General features: G+C 37.7%; 1 protein-coding gene across 2 annotated transcripts in view; it reads left to right on the forward strand.

The window, feature by feature from the left end:
- The window catches only part of sema6a (sema domain, transmembrane domain (TM), and cytoplasmic domain, (semaphorin) 6A), a 75,642-nt gene that overhangs the window by 48,118 nt on the left and 5,237 nt on the right, over positions 1–22,287 (forward strand). The window contains exons 16-18 of one of the 2 annotated variants that reach the window (XM_017468495.3): positions 1,144–1,202; positions 1,707–1,727; positions 5,285–5,395. In XM_017468495.3, coding sequence (XP_017323984.1) covers positions 1,144–1,202; positions 1,707–1,727; positions 5,285–5,395 — 191 coding nt within the window. The remainder of the gene's footprint in view (positions 1–1,143; positions 1,203–1,706; positions 1,728–5,284; positions 5,396–22,287) is intronic. The other variant, XM_017468496.3, reaches the window with a different exon arrangement.

Genomic DNA, 22,287 nt, shown 5'->3' on the forward strand with positions numbered 1-22,287 from the left:
TTGGCACACCAGCTTAAACTAAAATGTACAGTGATTTTTAAAAAATTATTTATTTAATGGGAAGAGCTTTCTGGTATATATAAATGTATTTATGAAATATATTTTTCATTTACAGTGGGGGAAATAAGTATTGAACACGTAAACATTTTTTTCAGTAAATATATTTCCAATGATGCTATTCACATGAAATTTTCACCAGACTTTGGTATTAACTCAAGAAATCTGCACATATAAAGAAATCAAAACATTAAAGTCCATAAATAAAGTTATGTAATAAACAGGGATGACACAGGAAAGAAGTATTGAACATGCTAACTGAAATTTATTTAATACTTAGTGGAGAAGCCTTTGTTTGTAATGACAGCTTCAAGACGCTTCCTGTATGAAGAAATTAATCAGCCGCAGTATTCAGGTGTGATTTCGGCCCATTCTTATAAACATATCTTATTTCTTTCCCCCACTGTATGTGAGCGTTAAATTTGAGAAATCCTCAATAAATGACCCATTTTCAAGCTTAGAATTGAAAAAGTGCGCCAACGGTGCTACGAAAGACTGCCTGCAGCACAGAAACAAGTGGAATATGCCATTGAGGGCAGGTGTTTGTGTTTGGACACTACTACTTTAATGTAAAAGTTTAATACACAGGTAGCTCGTGGCACTTTGCTTTTAAAGACCTTTCTTGTTTTTGCTTGGGACAAATTCTTGGCTCTTCTCTTGTTGAAAGCTCTACAAACAAATCTGAACTTCCTGGTAGAGGCAACCAGAATTCCTGATGCCGCTATACATGACCCACTGAGGATGAGTCAGCATTACACTCAGATATTATAAATACTATATCTCTATTCACAAAGTGTGCAAGTGAATTGAACACCTAGTATATTAAATACTCTATTCCTGATGAAAAAAAAAGGTTTAATTCTGGACAAATCGATCTTTGCCCAGAATGCAATGTGTGTGACAATTGACCTATCTCCTCTGACTTGTACCCAGGTCTTGGCCTTTAGGTATAAGTCAACAAGCCCCAGTGGAAAAAGGAGTGTGTACCCCAGGGTTCGAGCTGTGCTCTTCCTCGTATGGGCTTGTTTAGGGCAGCAGGGCTGCAGCAGCTCACCACCATGTGTCTTGTCTCTGTTGATTATGCAGATGGCCGTTCGAGCAGGACGTGGAGCAGGGCAACACAGATGGACTGGGAGACTGCCAAAGTAAGCAAGGGCCTCTTCCCTCTCACGCTGCCTCTCCCTATCTTTCTCTTCTCTCTCTTTCTCCCTCCTGTTTATCTGGGCTCAGCCTTGACCCTGTCCTTCAGCTGCAGACACACACTGAACACAAGGACCCCAAGGACCTGTTTTAGACACACACACACACACACACACACACACACACACACACACACACATCATTAACAGAAGCTTTCATTGTGACCTATTCACTCAGCAACACTAAGCCTTAAAGAAGGCTGTTTTCAGTGGGCTGCATTCATTTATTACATCATTTTATTTGTTGTGAATAGTGAAACGCTGTTACCTTTTATGCTGTGATCATTTACAATGTCATTAAATGTTTAGTTACTGTGACACTGACATTGATGTTATTCATAAGGTTGTACTATTTTCATATTCAGCCCAAACATTAAATTAGTACAACATGCGTAATTGACCAAAACTAAGTGTAATACATTAACACATTTTTTCACTTGCTTTTTTCAGACTCCTTTGTGGCTCTCAATGGTAAGTGGTGTCAGTCAGAATCAACTTGCATGAAGCCAGACTTCCTTAATTCTCACAAGCATTCGAACTGTACTCTCAGCTCACTCCACTAATTTCAAAGTCTTTCCCTTTTCTTTTATCTGACTCTCCGTGCGTGTAAAAAATATATAATCTAATTCCTTTATAGACCTTCAGCCAAGTCTTAAAATACCTTGAAATTCATTACCTGCTCAATTTTTTAATTACAATATTTCCTTTTTTTCCCTCTGCCTAGTGCAGTGATCTATAGCAGCTCAGCGACTCTCACTCAATTTCTCTCCAGTTAGCTAGATTCGAGAGATGCTCCTCCTCCCTCTGCCATAACTCTCCCCCTTCTCTATTCTCTGCAAGCCTTCACTGGTCCCATTGATTCGCTCTGACCTTTGATTTCCTAATTGGATGGATCTAGCTGCTTAATAGAAGGCGGCTTTGTGGGTTAGAGATGCGTCCAAATGCAAATGGTGGAAGCTGTTTACAGAGGCTGAACAACAGCATGTTCTCCGAAGCTCCTTTAGAAATTATTCATGAAATACAATCCGGCAAAAGCGGGCCGCATCGGCGGTGCACACACACACACACAAGCACCCATAAACCCACATGCTGACACACACCCTCACACTCACTGCTTGGTGCTGTACGATCATACCGTTCGTTCTGGCGCAGAAAGGAATGTTAACCATTCAGTTGGAGGGAGGTGGTGAAAATGTCTACCTTCCTGACCTACATATCGCGTTATTACTCACCCTGAGTGGAAAAGGTCTGATTATCCTTAGCATTTATGACAAAAATAGGAATCATAAATCTCTTCTTTGACATCTCTCTGCTTTCGTTCCTGCTGTTTTTGTCCTCTTATTGTTGGCATCACACTGCAAACCAAAGGTACAGAGAAATAAATAAAGAATTATGTTATGTTAGCAGGCTATAGAGCTAATGCGTGCTTGCTTCATCTATATTATCAATATGATTTTAGATTTCCCAGCATTCGAAATATAATAAATTCAACGTACCTCATGCAAGCTGATGAGATGAACGTGCGACGTGTGATACCATGGCGAAATATTACCGCAGATGTGATAGCAGTATACCTGAAACAGCATCAATTTCACACACGTTATATCAGAGTACATTTAACACTTTAAAATGTGGTCCCTTTCCAGCACAGCCTTTTTTCTTTTTTTTTTCTTTTTTTTGGATTTTTTTCAACCAGTAAAAAAATTTTCAAGTTGGAATTAAAATATTTTTCCCTCCATCTCAAGCTTTCACTAGTGCATGTGTGCCTTCTGCCTCCGTCCCACTTCCCCTGGCCGTGGAAAATGAATTATAAAATAGCTCTGTCACACTAATCACTCAGCCTCCAGCACATTTTTAAATGAATCATTTTAATGATTGCTACTGGGAGACCATGAAGCTGTTGCACATGACAGTCCAGTGGCAAGCAACTACAGATTCAGACCATTCCGACCACAGCATGCAGGCATGAACCAGGGGGTTTTGTTTATCACATAATTAAGATATAAGATACAATACGGAGCTCACTCTGATCAAACGACTGCTTTCAGGATTGAATGTTTTGGGTGACTGGTTTACCAGTAAAATGTGTAGAGAATAGAACGAGAATAATTGAAAAAAAGAGAATATAATTGATTTAAATCCTGTCTTTTGTCTATCATGTGATTTGTTGTTCACATTGTCAGAGGCTTCATAAAAGCCTAATTTTAATTGATTGAATATGTGTGAATATAAGCAGTTTCTGGAGAAAATCCAGAGCCACACATATGAGCAAGGCCATTCATGTCCTGTATGCTAAGGTAAAGGAAGATTCACAAAAAGAGCTAATTTGTCAGGCCCTTAATTGGATGTGGGTACAATGAATATGTCCTGCAAGGTCACAAGCCTCACAAGGCTACAGTGGAGCCATGCTCGAGTGACACATGGACAATGCTCAGCGCATAATTCAATTCATGCATCAGGAGCTGTAGCAATGCTCAAAAGGTCAAAAGCTTAATTCAGCTCTTATGTTCTTTATGACTCGAAATGACGCAATTATAAAAAAAATGGAACAATATTAAAAGGATTTTCCCATTAAATATGTCTTTCTTTTTAGACCTGAAAATGTCACGATGAGTGATAATGGTTTGTTTTGGTAAATACGGAATGGAAATTGCAGAAGAGTTTAGTTTCTGTCCCATTTGACTCAAAGCTGTGTGCACACATACTATCAGGAGGATGTCTAGGCATGTGAATGGCTGTCGCATTGTTTATATTGCTACAATTGACATGAAGATTTATTAGGTATTATAAAACGTTACAATTGTGTTGCTGTAGGTTCAATTAGACTTTATGGATAACAACATGCAGTCTTAGGAAAAATAGACTACTAAACTTTACCTTTCCTTGTCAATGGGGAACTACACTAAAGGGTATACCTTTGGTACTTTTGGTATATATATATATATATTTTTTAACCTACTGTAGAAAGATGCAGCTAGTGTCTCTGTAGAGCAGGGGTGTCCAGACTTTTTTCAACAGAGGCCAGATTAGACCACATCAAAATATTATTGATGAATTATTTAAAATATTAAATATTTATGACATGAAAATGTTGATTATATTCATTTGTTGAATTACTTTTAGTCCTTTAAATGTATCTATTAAAGGGACCAAAAGTAATTGGACAAACTAATATAATAATGAATTTTTAATACTCATTTGCAAATCCATTTTAGTTAAGTGTTCTTTCAAGAATTCACGAAAGGTTTTCCGTGCCTAGTGATTGTCGGAAACGTTGCCATTGCATAATTAGTTCTAGTAATGTTCTGTGTCCTGTTTGCTTTGATCAAAAGTTCCTTCTGCCAGCATAGCTTCCTCCTGCTTCAGTTTCTCTAACCCTCTCATTTTCTGAATATTTTTGTTTAGCATTGTCCATGATTTGTTTCATAATGTCTCATGATTAAATTCCTTAATTACTGATTACTGCAACCGTCTCTTGACAGGCGCACATATTTGCTATGGCTCTCAATGAAAATGTATTCCTGTTTACAGCTCATTTAACTTTTTACTGTTAACTGTGCGTTTTTGTTTTTTTTGTCTGTAGCCATGACTAAATATCATTCAGTAAATTCATTTGCAGGTGTAGACAGAGAAATAGAGAGGCTCTTGCAGTTTAGCTAACTGTGTTAACACAGTCTGATTATTCTGTAAAGAAAAATTGCATCATATTGGCATTTTTTTCTATGAGAGATGTTAACATCTGAGCCCGGGCCGCATTTGGCCCCGAGGCCGGACTTTGATCACCCCTGCTTAAAAGCTTTACTTTAATAACTAATTACATTCCATTTATATATGTTAAAAACGATGCGTAATAGAGTTACAAAAGATGTACTCTTGATTGAAGCTACCACTCCAGCAACAAGAAAAGGTACAGTTTAGTGCTATTATTTTCTGACAGTGTGGACAGTGGTGATCGAGACCTATGGCAGGAAGTATATTTCTGGTTTTTAACAGATGATTGTGTATTAATCTTTGTTGTGCTCTGGCAGGCCACTCCACCTCTTCTCTCAGCACTGTGCAGCCCAAAGATCCCCCTGAACCCAACGATAAGAGGGACCCTTATATCGCAGTGCCCTCACTAACCCAGCACGAGTCCACCGGTAAGCCTTGGAATGGGAATGGGAGACTCCATTTTTGTCCTGTGGGGTGAGGAGAGGATTGCTACAGTTTCATGCTGCTTCTAGTCGACCAGCACACAAAGCGAGAGATGCGGTTATACTTGTAATAAATTATTGTGTTCCTGGAAGAGAGAGAATTATTAAACAAAAACTGTAATGGCCCATGAGGAGGGAGGCAATATCCAGGCTATTGCAGTTTAAAGGAGAAGATTGCACTCTGTTTATTTGCCCATCCACATGATGACTCAGTCTTTATCTTGTCCTCATGACATGACATTGAACACTCTTTCTTGGCAAGACGAATTCACAGAGTTGTTCAAGGTCACCCTGGAAGCGCCGCTTATAGTGAAGCTAGTGACAAAAGCAGCACAAGCAGAATGCTATGCTCACCAAATCGATATTAATGTGTTACACAGCAAGGACAGTCATGACAAATTTTATTACTCTAAGCCTGGGTAATGGTTTTGGTAAAAGTATCATGAGCAAATTGGATTGTTTCACGTTATTTATCAATGATAGCTATAATTAGTAAATCTCTGCTTCCCTCCTGAGCCATAACACTTCTAACCTTTACACACTTCTGTGGAGCTCTTGCTTAATATCTCTCTGTTTTGGGATTCTTCCCCAGAAACCTTTATAAAAGCAGGCTTATTAGGTTTTAATGAACTTAATTTATACAAATGTATTTGGTACAGCTCGTATGAGTTACATTATGTTAGAAAACGAACTTAAATGGTTCCATGAGGTATTTGCCTAACCTCAGCTTGAAACATATAGTGTCTTAGGACATTAAGAATTTGAAAGTAAAATACACGCTTCCATCCAAACCTTACTGCTTCAAGGTCTTACTCCTTCAAGGTCTTACTACTAGGTCAAATGAATGATTTTAGCTTTCTCCTGAAAGGTCATCCTTTCTGCACGTTTCACAGTGTTCAGCATTTGTATTTGTGTTTTTTATCAAGTATGTGCTACTGAAGTAAATTTTGCCACAAATTTCCCTCCAATAAGCCTTTACAGGGCAAACACTGACTATGTTTACATGGATAGCAATAATCCACTTATCGACCTAAACACAATATTGTGATTAAGGTGTTTACATGAGTTGCTTTTAGAATACTCCTTTCATTTATCCGTTTTACATGTTACAGTACGTAGATCGATTAACGGCACACGTCATTACGTCTCCACGCCACGCCGTCTGATGTTCCCTCCATAATTTGACGTATAAACATACAGTTCGTCGTCGTTATGGTGCCATATACAGTTTCAGGTGTTTCATTTTTAATTTTACAAAAGCTTCAAGTGCCCTTAATTATTTGTCATGTCATACGTGCAAATAGACGACTGCTTTTAGCCGTGGGCTTCGTCCAAAACCATGTACTTGCCTACTATATAATAGCCGAGATACATGTCTTTCGCCTACTACACAGTAGCTAAGTACGCGGTTTCGGACGCAGCCATGCTCACTTGTTTACAGACAAGCGGTTGAGCACTGCCGTGTGTGTTTACTTCGAGTATGACTTTAGCCGGATTAAAGTAATCAATAATCGCTGTTTACATGGTAGTTTCTTAATCAGAGTATCGTCTTAATCGGGTTAATATCGGATTATTGTTGTCCATGTAAACGTACTGACTGAGAGCGTCAACTCACAGACAAGTACTCAAATACTCCGCTTGTGCACTGTGTAGCAATTTTCCAACTATTATATTATTTTGCTACAATTTATGTCTTATAGTAAGACTTGATCAAACAGGATGTAATCTGTTGGCACTCGCCTGGCAGTATTTTACTGCTCCACGTTTGTTTGAATGTGGGTAGTGATGAGCTGTACAGACCTGCTGAATGTTAAATCATTATCATTTATTTCATTGGGTATATAACTTGTAAATGGCAGGATATGTGCAGTGTGCCATCAAGATTCTGTAGACAATACCTAAATTACATTCTCACTCTTAGGCATACTGTAGGAACACATAAAAGCCAGGATAGCCGGAATCAAGTCAAAAGGCAAGCAACGATCCGTGCTAAAAATATAATGTTACATGACGATTACGTGTAGTAGTGATACATGATTTGTTTTGGTGCTCCTGTAACAGACTCCCACTTTTAAAACTGTGAAAGGTGCAGAACTTTACGCAAACATTTTAAAATACACTTTTACAAACAGAGTAGAGCTGGGTGGTATGACAATATATTATCAATATTGTGATGAATTATATCATAAGATTTTCAGAATATCACGGGTCATCAGAACTTTTTTATTACCAATCATCAGTTACTCTTATTGACAATAGCTGACATATTTTCTTACTGAATGTTTATGTTATTATTATTGTTATTTTTTAATATTCATTTTTGGGCCATTATTTTTAGATGGTACTCAGTGTATCACTAGATGATTATTTTACTTGGCATGCTTATATTGGCATATCGCCCACCCTCACCAGAGAATAGGTTAGTCTCAAGGACATTTCCTACATTTGCATGGTCACTGGAAGCAGCACACCTGTTGAACTTACTCAATGGTGGCAGAGAAGTGGCATGTTTATTTGGCATCACTGCAATGTCGCTGCCTCTTTTGCCAAACCCCAGTGCTGCCATCCAGAACACTGTGGCGCTGTGGCATAGGCAAGAGGTCCACATCTAAATGCTTCTTTTTCTTTTCTTTTATTGCATTATTATTATTATTATTATTATTATTATTATTATTATTATATACAGCCTATTGTATTGTAATCAGTTACACATAAGCTGCTTTCATTATATTCAAAATGAGTGATGATGTTTACTGGCATTCACGCTGCTTTCTTGATGTTTGCTTCTTGGTCTTGCATGACTTTGGCTTTGGGACTTCTTTTGTAATAAGGGCTCTTTCCTCCACTGCAATATTATTTCTGCTTCACATGTTATAAGCACTTTCGTTCATGTCCTCGCTTCCATGACCTCTTGCCTCCTGTGGACACCTTTATGCTGGGCTTGATCAGTTCCAAAGTGACCAAGTGTACTCTGAAAAGAAAAAAAGGATGTCTGTACTTTGATGTAAGTTTTGTAAAATGTTCATGAAAAGATTTTTTTGTTTGATACATGCAAAAAATCTGTAGCGTTTTTAGAGTGCATATATTGCACAATAAGAGCATGTAAGCATTAGTTAATTTCCACAGCCGCATTTCTGCCTTTTCTTAGGCTTGCGATGTCGCTGCACTCTGGTACATTAGTACAACACAGGCGAAATTTGAATTTGATGAATATTCAAAAAGTGGTATTTATGAGTTCACCCCAGTCCCTCAGTGCCAAAGCTGGCTGGTGGCAACATTTTTCGCAGTACATTTGAGCACTCTGTGTCTGGTCTCATTTGTGTGTGTGCGTGTGTGCACGCTCCCACACAATCCTACCCACCCTATCTGCACCTCCACCATCTGCTGCCATTGTAAGTAGTCTCCCTTCCCCAGGACCTTTCATCTCCCCGGATGGAATGTTCCAAGGCTGGACCTTAATGTAGCCACCACCAATTACTAACCTTAATCTACTGTACAGCGCATCCCCTCTCTTGCCAAATGGAGATGTATCTCTCTTTCCCTCATCTGGGAAATGGCTTCTGTTAGCCCCTCCCTCTCCCTCTGCCCTCTCTCTCTCTCTCTCTCTCTCTCTCTCTCTCTGTCTCTTCGCACCCCCACCCCACAACCTGTGGCTGTCTCTCTGGGCCTCTCAAATTTATAGGTCAATTATAAAAGCTATATAGATACTGAGATAGAAAGCAGTCTCTCTGGAGTTTTCTCGGCCTATATTCCATGTAGAATAATCTTTGCTGCAACAGCGTGAAATATACGATCATCATTAATGCCTACCTAGCATAGTGCTCGGAGCCAGGAGGGGCTCAGTAGCTGTGAACCGAGACCTGACACGTGATAGCTGTGTGCAGATCAAGTGTGAAGCGCGCACTTGATTACACCTTCCCTTTAATGATAAATGCCATGCAGTGCACTAGTTTCTTTGTTTTATGGTTGAAATCCTCTTTTTTTCCCCCTCTAGAGATTGGATTTCAGCCAGTGTGTACATTTGCTAATGGGGTTTCCCTGGGCTGCCATGGTTAAAGACGTTAAATCTGCAAAGTGAGCTTTCATTACGGAATGCTCACAATTTTATAGCACATTTGACACTGTTTTACAACTAGGTCTTCCATCACGCTGACAGTTATGGAGAGAGGAGGGTTTAGACTAGATCACTATTTTCAGCTACTCGTATCCTAATGATGTTCATATTAGTGGCTTTCACCTCCACTGCAATTTAAGGCTGCATTGATTCAGGGTAGAATTCGACTTTAGATTTAACCCAGTTCTGCTTCTCCTCGACCCCATTAAACCAGAGACATTTACTTTTAACATTTATGCCCTGATTCCTTACCGATTTCTTTTTCATGTAGACTTTGCATGATTAGAATGTTAGAAGTGCAGATGTATTCATGTAGACAGGAGGCAATATAAATGCCAGCTTGACATTTTCTGAAAGGGGAACGTGCACTTGTAAACAAAGTGACGTGTGCATCAGAGATGTAAACAAAAGATTGCTCACCGTGGCATATGCCAGGCTTAAACTTTAACTATTATCCCCCAGCATGTGCACTGAACCAGCATTTGATGGCCTTAATCAGAAGATTTAGAATGCAAAGCTTTTTACATCACTCCATAGACATAGAGATCTAGAGCATACACATAATCAGCCATTCAGGACACTGACAGTAAATGCACCATTAAACCTTCCACAGCATTCAGTTTAATGTTGACGTTAAAGGTTTAGACTGTAACTTTATGTTGCAGAAAGTGACTGAAGTTAGTGGAAGGTATAAGAAATGAATTACAACTGAATTGAATGAACTGCCGTCAGTGCTCCCAAAAAACATGTAAAGCATATTAAAGGATTTATCAACTGCATTAAACATTAATATAGTGTAATGTAATTTATTGAGGGAAATATGGAAGATGTTTATTTTATGATGGACCTGAGGCATTGTAGCTTTGGAACACAATATCACTCTTTTGCAGCATACAGCACATATGCCAGCGATGGGAACAAGTCTTTTGTCTTGACACTCAAGTCCAAGTCAAGTCCCAAATAAAAACATATGAGTCCAAAGTGAAGGGCTATGAACAAGTCAGAATGAATTCCTCACCTAAATTAACGCCATGGCAAATTTTAACATCAGCCAAGTAACTGCAGTGTTTACATAAATAATGAACCCTTGTTTATTACTGAGTGACCATAAACACATCACTTCATGGATTGAAAACATTTATATCTTGCATTAAGAAAATGAAATGATGTAGAGTTTGTCACAGCTATTCTGCTACTTAGAACATTGAAGAATTGACTATTTACAAGTTATTTTATTCCAAAAGCAATAAATAAACTGACTTTTAAATAGTTGGAGGCCCTGACTACTGAAAATGAAACTAAAGTTAAACGAATAGCTTCGGCTGCTTTTGTGACTAGTGGTGAATGAAGTACACAGCATTTATATGTAATGTGCTCAAGTAAAAGTAAAAAAAAAAGAAAAAAAAAGTTGCTACTTTTAACTTTACTCATGTTGCTTAGGAGCTTAGAATTGCTTTAGAAGCCTTGGAGGCTAACTCAAAGGGCATTACATTTCCAACACACGCTTGAGGTTTTTGGCCAATCACAACTAAACGGCTCAGCTGGCCAATCAGAGCACTCTGGGCTTTTCGGAAGGAGGGGCTTTGGAGAAATCAGAGCGTTTCAGGCAGCCTGGGAATAGAGGTACTGCAATGATGTACAGTATGTGACAAATAATGTGTTTTTTGAACATTAAAGCATGTTAACTGATTTTATTACACCCAATAAACAAAATAATGAAAGTGTAAATAAAAATGATGATATAACTCCTTTAAAAAGTAAAGACTTGCCAGGTCTCAAAGACAGTGGCAGTTAATGCTTTTATTGAAGTTGGCAAACAGCAAACAAATCCGAAAAACTCTTGACTTAAACATGGTATAGATTTGACTACACTAGATACAGTCATGTGAAAAAAATAAATGCTCCCCATGGTGTCTAAATGTCAAAAAAGCCACTTACTTTTTTGATGTAGCTGATCTGTTTTGTTTTGTTTTTTTGTTAATTTAAATTGTGAAAATGACTACAAAATGTCAGTTTTATGTGTCATTTGATAGAGTGTGTCAACTATTTTAATAAGCACTGTTTCAAAGAGGATCAAATGTTTACTTGTCCAAATATGTAAAAAAAAAAAATAAATAAAAAAAAAAAAGCCACAATTTCCATGGGATGTACGTATTTTTTTCACAGTACTGTAACTAGGACAGCAGTATTGTTTCTCTGCAAAAAAAATAATGGAGGATTACTGCATTTTGTGCTAATACAACATTCAACATTAGAAAGCTCTTATAGAGTGCTATAGCAAACATGGAGGATGTTAAAACAGAGCTCCTGTTCACTGTGCAAACAGAGAGAGAGAGAGAGAGAGAGAGAGAGAGAGAGAAATTTTGCAGAGAAGTACACATTAGAGATGCAATGGCAGAAAAATTTTCCGTGCTGGTTGCTTGGCTAGGATGTCACTTTTCTCACATGAGAATCTGAACAGAATCAACAGGAACATTTGTCACTTGAACTGGAGCCCTCAGTGGAGCTTCACACACCATCATCAGTCAACACACATGTTCATGCTTCTGCAAGTCATTCCAAATCCTCTGCAAGCCATTCACTGACCTGTGTGTCTGACTGTGAGGTTAAACTGTCTTCTCTTTCACATCAGACATCACCATTAACAATTGTCAAACTGTCTCTCGTCTTTTGAAACAGACCTCGCGTACCTTTGAAGCCTCTTTAGAAAAAATTAATACTCCCATAGGAATTGACTTATTTTCTGTGTGAACATTCATCACTTCTTTACACACGATAGAGCCTAGTGAGAGGCTTTGGATTTGATTTAACTCACTCGAATGCAGCGAAGCATTTTCCAAGATACCTAATTTATCTGCAATTGGAGCCTCATGAAATTCAGATATGAGGATTCTCAGCTTGAGCTTTGCTTTTGTAACTACTTTTTATGTCAACAACCCGTGCCGGAAAAGATTGCATGAATAAGTTTTAGTTGGTGTGCATGAATTTTTTATAAGAGTAGACTATTCAAGTATAATTAGTCATCGTGATTACTTTTGCACTCAAAGCTATTTAGAGCATCCAGAAGGAATCAAAAGAAATTGTTAAAAGTGAAATAAGGTCTTAAAAGTAAGCGAGACCTTGCAATCATGTGCCTTTAACTAATAGACCTCCACTTGTCTGAGACCGGCGCTTCTTTATGGTTGCAGGTCCTTTGAAGTCAATTCAAGAAACAATTTTGTTCATACATGAAAGTTGGGTATCTTCAAAGGTTTGATGAAGCCCGGGGGCTCTGTTTAAGTGGGGCCCTTCATATCCTAGTAGCCCAGTGTCAAGGTCAGAGCAAGCGGCCCATAGAGGCACAGGAAGAGCACTTTAACTTCTCGTCGTCTGGGGGACTGAGTGAGCTTCTGTCCCTGTGCCTAGTGTTCAATGAAAAGCCTGTTTTTTCCACTCCACTTCAAACAAGCTTCACTGGCTAGACAATATAGATTTAAGGCTCAGTGTTCTTCCTGCAGGTGACTTGCTGCATCTCCTTTCATCATGTAGTTTAGTTCAAGGTGATTCTTATAGGGCACTCTGGCCAGGATTACAAAGTTAACCATCAAAACAGTAGATATAAAAAGGTCTACAGGGCAGGTTTTTGTGATGTAAAAAAAAAAAATTAAACCAATATAAATCAGGTCAGATCCCTTTTCACCTTTATTGTAAAATTGCAATATATAAATATCAAGTGTAAAACACCATGAAATGCTTTTGGGGAAAAAAGGAAAACAAAAAACGTCCAATACACAGCTTGTGTAAGATAAAGGGGTAGGGCGGCAAGACAGAAACCTTTTTTAAACCAAAAAAATATCTATATTTTTAATACATCCAATCTCCCAAAACCATGTGGAATAACGTGTTATGGTCTGATGAGACCAAAGTTAAACATTTTGGGCCATAATACTAAAGGAATACCAAAGAAACACAGCACATCATCAAAAGAACCCCATCCCCACGGGGAAGCATGGCGGCGGCATCATCATACTTTGGGACTGTTTTTCTTCAGCTGGAACTAGGGCTTTAATAAGTGTGGAGGGAAAAATGAATAGCTCCAAATACCAATCAGTTTTGGTGCAAAACCTTAAGGCTTCTGCTAAAACGCTTAAGATGAAGAGGAATTTCACCTTTCAGCATGAAAAAGGCCCAGCGCAAACCTCCAGATCAACAAAGTAATGACTTCACAAGTTTTTGGAATGCCCAATGTTTTGGAGTGCAGACCTAAATCCAATCAAATATCTGCGGGGTGACCTGAAGAAGGCCATGCAAGAAGATGCCCCAAAATTCTGACAATCTGAGTTAGAATGCTTTTACAAGGAAGAATAACAAAATATAGTTAAGTCAAGATGCACCAAACTGATTGACTCTTATCCAAAAAGATTGAATGCTGTGAATAAATCTAATATCATCATATTAATCATCAATCATTGTTTTTCACTTTAATTAACAGGTTAAAATTGCACCATAAATGCAAAAAAGTTCTGACATGATTGATCTTGATTTCATTTTCATTTCATTTTTTACATCACAAAAACCTGCCATTTTATTAGGGGTGTGTAGACTTTTTTTTTTTTAATATCCATTGTACATTTGTTGTAAACATGCCTACTTACCTTTTAGAGAGATGCTGCATTAAAATTAGAGCTTTAGAGCAAGAATTCTAAGTATAAAGAATTGGTGGTGGAAGTAAATTTGGAAAGACTACAGTTGCTCTGGAGGTGAGATATTTGTGAGGGGCTCATGGATTTTTTATTTTTTTTATCCCCTAGCTCCCTTACTAGCTAATGTAGAAGGCAGCCAGAGATTAATGGTACAAAAAACTAAGAAGCTGAATAGCAGAATTTAAATTGTAGGCTATAATTTTGCTAGCAAAACAGCAAGCAGGGGCAAGGAGAGCACATATTGAACCCTAAGTTGATTTAAAAGCTAGCACAACTAAAGTACATGTTTTTGTCATAACAGGAAATATTTAATAAATACAAATATTACCAGCTAAACTCTACCTTTAGCATGATAGCTATCCACCTTATCTCTTTATGCGGTCTGGTGAAAAAGAACACTTTTTTTTCACATTTCATACAGTGCTGTGAAAAAGTATTTGCCTCATCCTGATTTCTTCTGTTTTTGTGTGTATCTCATAAAAAGTTTTAGATCTTCAAATGAAATACAACATAAAACAAAGGCAAACTGAGTAAACAGTTTTCATTTGTATTTTTTTTAATGAAGCAAAAATAGTTTTCCAAAACCTATCACCAATGTGAAAAAATTAATTGCCCCTTTAAACATAAAATCTAGTTGTGCAAACTTTAGCAGCAATAATTGCAACCAAATGCTTCCGATAACTGGAGATCAGTCTTTCACTTACTTCTAGGACTAGGATTTACTCCTACACTTTTGATCATTGTCTTGCTGCATAATACAGTTGCGCTTCAGTTTCAAATTACGGACTGAAGACCGGATATTCTCCTTTAGGATTTTCTGGTAGAGAGCAGAATTCATGTTTCCCTCAATTATTGCAAGTTGCCCAGGCCCTGAAGCAGCAAAGCATCCCACCACCATCACACTTCCACCACCATGCTTGACCGTAGGTATGATGTTCTTTTTGTGGAATTCTGTGTTTGGTTTATGCCAGATGTAAAGGGACCCCTGTCTTCCAAACAGTTCCACTTTCGACTGTTCAATCCACAGAACTTTCTCCTAAAAAGGTTCATCAAGGATCACCAAGGTGTGTTTTGGCAAAATTCAGACGAGCCTTAATGGTCTTCTGGTTTAGCAGTAGTTTTTGCCTCGCCACACTTCCATGGATGCCAATTTTGCCCAGTGTCTTTCTGATAGTGGAGTCATGAACAGTGATCTTTATTGATGCAAGAGAGGCCTGTAGTTCCTGTGATGTTGTCCTTGGCTCTTTTGTTACTTGCTGGATGAGTAGTGGCTGTGCTCTTGGAGGAATTTTGGAAGGTCTGCTGCTTCTGGGAAGGTTCACTACTGTGCGGAGTTTTTCCATTTGGAGATAATGGCTCTCACTGTGGTTCTTTGGAGTCCCAGAGCCTTTGAAATAGCTTTGTAACCTTTCTCAGACTGATGTACTTCAATCACCTTCTCCCTCACCATTTTTGGAATCTCTTTCAACTTAGTTATAGTGTGTTACTGGGTAAGGCCTTTTAACCAATTTCATGCTGTTGAAAAAGGTCTATTTAAGTCTTGATTTGATTGAACAGGGTTTGCAGTAATCAGGCCTGATTGTGACTAGTCCAGCTGAACCATATTATGAATGCAGGTTCATATATGCGGGGGAATTAGTAACTATGGATGCAAATACGTTTTCACACAGGCCCAGTTTCGTGTTGGATAACATTTTTGCTTCAATAAATAACATTATCATTTAAACACTGTATTTTGTGTTTACTCAGGTAGCCTTTGTTTAATCTTACACAAAACAGAAGAAATCAAATAAAAAGCAAATACTTTTTCACAGCACTGTGCTTCGCATACCAGTGAGCTGCACTCTGCAAGCATTGTTCAAATCAGTTGTTAGCTTTGATTAGAAATAAAGTTGCATTGTTGCATGACCAGTTATTTTTTTCCCCCACTTGTTTCCCACAAATCCGGATCTGTATGACCAGACGCCTTTTTTTTGCACTATGCTGTTATTGATTGAATTTTCACATGGAGGAATCCCATTGATTGTGTGACTCATTTGCTTAATGTAATGCATACTGAGTATTGTAGGGGCCAAACAATGCTGTCCAAAATATTTTAACGCTGAAGTAGCTTATGGCTAATAAAGCTAGCAATAAACTATAAACCAAAAGTTAGGGTTAATACAATAGGCTTCCAAAGATTGTTAAACATGCTAGCACTATTCTTTTAATTAACCTGCTAAACTGCACTACTAGATCATCACAATCAGGTTTATTTTATTTTAACAAATGTTATTCAACAGGACCATAACTCACAGATAGCTTTATAGGCTGTAATAGTCTGTATTAACACTTGCTTCATACATTCTAAATCTAGGTTCTCAGTCCTCAGGCAGATATATCTTGCTGTAGGCAGTATGGTGTTATGAATGGGAAATCCATCAAAACATCAAATACAGAGCTGTGAGGAGGGAAAATGGTTCACTTAAGCAGAAAAAACTCACAGACTACAGTAGTTTGAAAGGAAAAGCTTTTCAGAGCTCTCCATTAGCAGAGACGAAGCAGATGTGTACTGTATAACCGGGTCACCTTGTCATCCAGGGTCTCAGAACATATGTCATCAATTCATCTACTTGCCACAAGATAAAACCTGGTAATCCACAGAAGTCTAGGGTGAGGGGGGAAACAAGACACTTTGTCTGATAAGGGAATTGCATAGCTAGAGACATTGAAGTTTAACACCAGCACTGGTGTTGAGGATCAGAGCGACACCAGGCTGCGCGGGTGGATTTCATGAGGGCACTGCAACTTGAATCACAGTCTGTTCTAGACATGACTTCTTGCACCTTTGTGTGTGTGTGTGTGTGTGTGTGTGTGTGTGTGTGTGTATGTGTGTGTGGATGATGGAAACCATTTGCCTCAATCCCTACAGAAAACAGATGAGTCTGTGCCGAGTGTTGTCAGTGCTAACGTTCTGTTTTACCAAAGATTTATGCCCCTTTTTTCTTTTTTCCTTCAACCCAATTTATTGCTGCTGCTTCTTCTTCTTCTTCATCATCTTTTACTTCCCATTTTTTCTACTCTCAATGGATATCAAAAAAAAAAAATAGTTTGCACACCCCTCTTAAAATGGCAACTTTTTTCCATACAATGACCTAGCTGCATGAGTGTGCACACCTAAACTAATACTTTCTCGAAGCACCTTTTGATTTTATTACACCACTCAGTGAGAGTCTATCAGCATACATCTTGACTTGCCAATATTTTCCAACTCTTTCTTCCAAAAACATTCTAGTTCCATCAAATTGTAATCATGCACAGCGTGCTTCAGGTCACCCCACAGATTTTAGTTGGATTCAGGTCTGGGCTCTGGCTAGATAATTTAAATAAATTGATCTTCTTTTGGTTAAGTCATTCCTTTGTTGATTTATGTTTTGTTGATGTATGTTTTGGGTCATTGTTGTGCTGAAAGTTCAAATTCCTTTCCTTCTTCAGTTTACTAGAAGATACTTGAAGGTTTTACACTAAAATCGACTGGTATTTGTAGCTATTCGTGAGTCCATCTATCTTGATTAAAGCCCCAGTTCTGGCTGAAGAAAAGCAGACCTAAAGCATGATGCTGCCACCAGCATGCTGGTCTTCTTTTGGTGATGTGCTTTGGGGTTTTTTTGCTCCAAACATACCTTTTGGAATTATGTAATTATTGTAACTTTTGAAATTGGTCTCATCAGACCATAACACATTTTGCCACATGGTTTGGGATGATTTAGTTGAGCTTAGATGTTTTTTGTGAGAAAGAGCTGCTGTCTAGCCACCCTACCCCATGGCCCAGACATGTGAAGAATATGAGAGATTATTGTCACATGCAGAGAGTAATCAGTACTTGTCAGATATTCCTGTAGTTCTTTTATTGTTGCTGTAGGTCTCTTGGCAGCCTCCCTGGTATGTTTTTGTCTTGTCCATTTGTACATTTTGGAGGGACGTCCTGTTCTTGGTGATGTCACTGTGGTGCTTCATTTTCTCTATTTGTTGATGATGGCCTTTACTTTCCATGGTACAGCTAATGTTTTGGAAATTCTTTTATACCCCTCTCCTGATTGTTATCTTTAAACAAGTCAGATACCATGCATGCTTTCTAAGCTCTTTGTGGACCATGGCTTCAGCAGTCAGATGAAACCAAGACGATGTGAAGAAAATCCTACAGAAACAGCTTGGTCTTTATTTGGGTTTAATCAGAATAATTTCATTGATGACAGTTGTATGATAATTACTTTTAAAAATTAGACGTGTGATTGGTCCATTCTGAACCCAGCCACATCCCCAATTATAATACATTGTGCACACCTAAGCAACCACCTTATTGTAACTTTCCTATTTTTCTCTAAAATGTTCCTGATTTGTTTTTCATTTAATTTTACATTGAGGGTGAAAAAAGTTCTGACATGACTTATCTTGGTTTAATGTTTTTTTTTTTTTTACATCCTGCCATTTTAACAGGGGTGTGTAGACTTTTTATATCCATTGTAAGTACAAACTTTCAAACTGTTCTTATGGTTTTCAAGTACATGATACATGATAAAAACACGATAATCGGTTTTACAAAGTGACTGCAGCTAATGATGTCATAACACCTTATCCACTAGGAAAGGAATCAAATATTTTGGGACGTGCTGTTATACAATGGATGATGTTTTACCTCACCAAAGTTGATTCTTTTACTATAACAGCATGTCCCAAAATGTTTGAATCCTCTTATACCACAGCAAAGTGTCAATTATTTATTTAGTAAAGAACGATATATTCTCCTTTTTTTATATAGTTACGAATAGTAGTATAGTTATAGGAACGTCAGCAATCTTACGTTAAAGGAGCTATAAAAAGTTGTTCCCTCAATAGCTGTTCTTTTTTTTCCCCTCAAGAAGTTATGTCCTCCATCCTGAAGACTTTCCCATGTCATAAAACATGTGTTGGTTACAGTTTTATCTCTGACTGTTACAAAGTGCTGACATTGGAGATTCCTTCTTTAAATTCTATATAAATGTCTCCACACAGAAAACTTCACAATATTAACAATTACACAGTTTGTCACTACAGAAATGATAACACATTAGAATGAGTGCACTAATATAAACCCGTGAATTGCCTTTCAGATGGAACTATTGTCAGAGCTGCTGTCATAGAAAATTAATCAACACCTTCTGACCAGTCAGAATTGAGAATTCATCAGCACCGTGGTATAAGGTGTACTAACAGGTTTAAACTAACCTCTGCTTTCTCAGTCCTACATTTTCATCGCTTTATTCCAACCTTGGGCTTCTCTTGCTTGCTCAATTATTCTTCCTTTTCAGCTCCCTTCAGCTTCAGTTTCATGTACTATTTTCAACTGCTTACAAAGATTTCCACTCTTCAGTCCATTGTTCCATCACTTCTATATTATTAACATATATATTACTATATATACTATATATTATTATAGTTACCAAAGTGAAAACGTTTTAACAGCTATTATTTATGCTAGTTCTACAAACGACATTTTTCCATCCACATTACTTTTTTACATCCAAATTTTTTTTAAAATATATATTATATACATATTTCTCCATTGTTACTATGGTTCTTAGTGCATTGTCCAATTAGAACAATTTTCTAGCTGCTGAAATGTTCTGCTCTGACTACATTGGCAGTCACAGAAATACCTTGCTTCTATCTAAGTTTTCCACAAACAACTGGACCCCTGCTACAGTTTGTTTTTTTGTTTGTTTGTTTGTTTTTGACATTTCAGATATTTCTCATTGTTAGAAACTCACAAAACATCAAGATTTTAAAATTCTTGTGATTGATTCTTACTATCCTGATCATTCTCCTCACATGTAAATGCTGAATATTATTTCCATTATAGTGGACTATAGCTAGTGGATAGCATGTTCCATTTAAATTTTTCATGGCAAATCTTTATTATAATTTACACTAAGTGTAGGAATTCTGAAAGGTATGTCCACCTTTTTTTAGTTTAAAATCAATTTAAAATCAGCATGGATAATACACTGTCGGTCTTCCGCAAAGTGTTGCCACAAAGTTGGTAGCACACAATTTTCTTAGAATATCTAGAATATGCAGTATGTATGTTGTAGAATTACAATTTCCATTCACTGGAACTAAGGGGCCCAACCAAGCTGCAGCATGACAGCCCCAAGGCTGAGGTGAAGAACTTTAGTTGCATGCATAGAACCATGACCTCAACCCCACTGAACACCTTTGGAATGAACTGTTAAAACTGACTACGTGCCATGCATCCTCAGCCAACATCAGTGCCTGACCTCACATATGCTCGTGTGGCTGAATGGGCAAATTCACACAACCATACTCCAAAATAGTAGAAAGCCTTCCCAGAAAAGTGGAGGTTATTATAGCAGCAAAGGGGGACTAAATCTGGAATGGGATGCTCAAAAAGTACATATTGGAGTGATTGGTGAGATAGTCACCTACTTTTGGCCATATAGTGTATCAGTGGTACAAATACAGCATATTCTCTTGTGTTTTCATATGATTAACAATAATGTATGTTATTATTCTAAACATTAGATGGCATCTCCTGTATCAAGAGTAGGGTTCTTTGGTTTGTTCCTATGGAGAAAGGGTTGTGGTTTTGGTCTGAACCATATTTGTTAGAGTGCATTGATTTAGTACTCTGAAAGGTTCCCGACTCACACTTGGTTCTTAGATACCGTCATTGCAGCTATCAGCTAGATAGAGATAGAGAGTACTTGATTGATACCCAAGGGGAAATTTGGTATCGTGAATGTGTAGTTTTGCTTTGTCGAGCCGGACTTTAAATCCATGGCATTTTTTTTTTTACTGAATCCCTGAAAAAAATGCAGACTATAAAGTCCTTATTTAGAGTTTATTTTCATGGTCCACTGTTAAAGCAACACTAAACCAGTGAGAAAACTTTACAAATGACTTAATTGAAGATATTTATTTATAACGTTGCACTCTATCTATTACGAAAAGTGGCATAACCAATTAATAATAATAATAAAAAGAAGAAGTTTTATGAATAAAGCGCCTTTCCCAAGCTCAAGCTCTTTCCCACTGTACAAGGAGATAATACATAAACATAGCATCAAATATAAATACATGCATCATACAGTACATACATACATATACACATGCATACATACACACTGTAACCAAACAGCAAAATACTATCCAGAAGAGGGCTGGAAATACTGTAAGAACAGATAGGATTTTCGTTGTGATTTGAATGAGGATATGATAGAGGTGTCACAAAGAGTTAGTGGAAGAGAATTCCACAGCACTGAAGGATCTACCACCCATTGATGAAAGATGAAAATTATGTACTTTCTGCCGTTTTAAGTCAGATGACTGACAAGAGCGAGGCAGTGAGTAATAGTGCAGCAGTTCAGATAAATAATGGGGAGCAAGTCCATGAAGACATTTAAAAGTTAACAAGAGAATTTTATACAGACAGAAACAGGTAACCAATGTAGATTATAGAGCAAAGGGGTAATGTGATCAGATTTCTTGACTTGATTGATGTCTTTGGCAGCAGAATTTTGAACATATTGTAATCTAGTGATCTAGTGTTTTAGCAGGCAGCCCAATAAGAGGTGAGTTACAGTAGACGAGATGAGAGGTTATCAAGGCATGAATTAGAGTTTCAGTTTCTTTAGTGCTGAGAGCAGGTATGGAGTCAGGCAATACAGCGAAGGTGGTAAAATGCAGTCTTGGCAATAGATCTTATTTGAGATTGAAATGTAAGTGATGAATCATATGTTACAACTACATTTTTAATATTATGGTGGAATTAATGTAGCCTCATCAATAGATCAATAGATAAACTCAGTACATTTTTTTTAAAGGGATGGTGGACCAAAAACAATAAGTTTTATCATTATTAAATTTTAGGAAGTTGCTATGTAACCAGATTTTCATGTCAGCAATACAGGCATTCAATGAGTCCAGAGGAAGTGCAGAGACAGAGCGAGCTGATATGTAAATTTGCAAGTCATCGGCATAACTGGTAGCTGGGACCAGTGGTT

The sequence above is a fragment of the Ictalurus punctatus genome, chromosome 5 (genome assembly GCF_001660625.3).
Source record: "Ictalurus punctatus breed USDA103 chromosome 5, Coco_2.0, whole genome shotgun sequence".
NCBI classification, from domain to species: domain Eukaryota; kingdom Metazoa; phylum Chordata; class Actinopteri; order Siluriformes; family Ictaluridae; genus Ictalurus; species Ictalurus punctatus.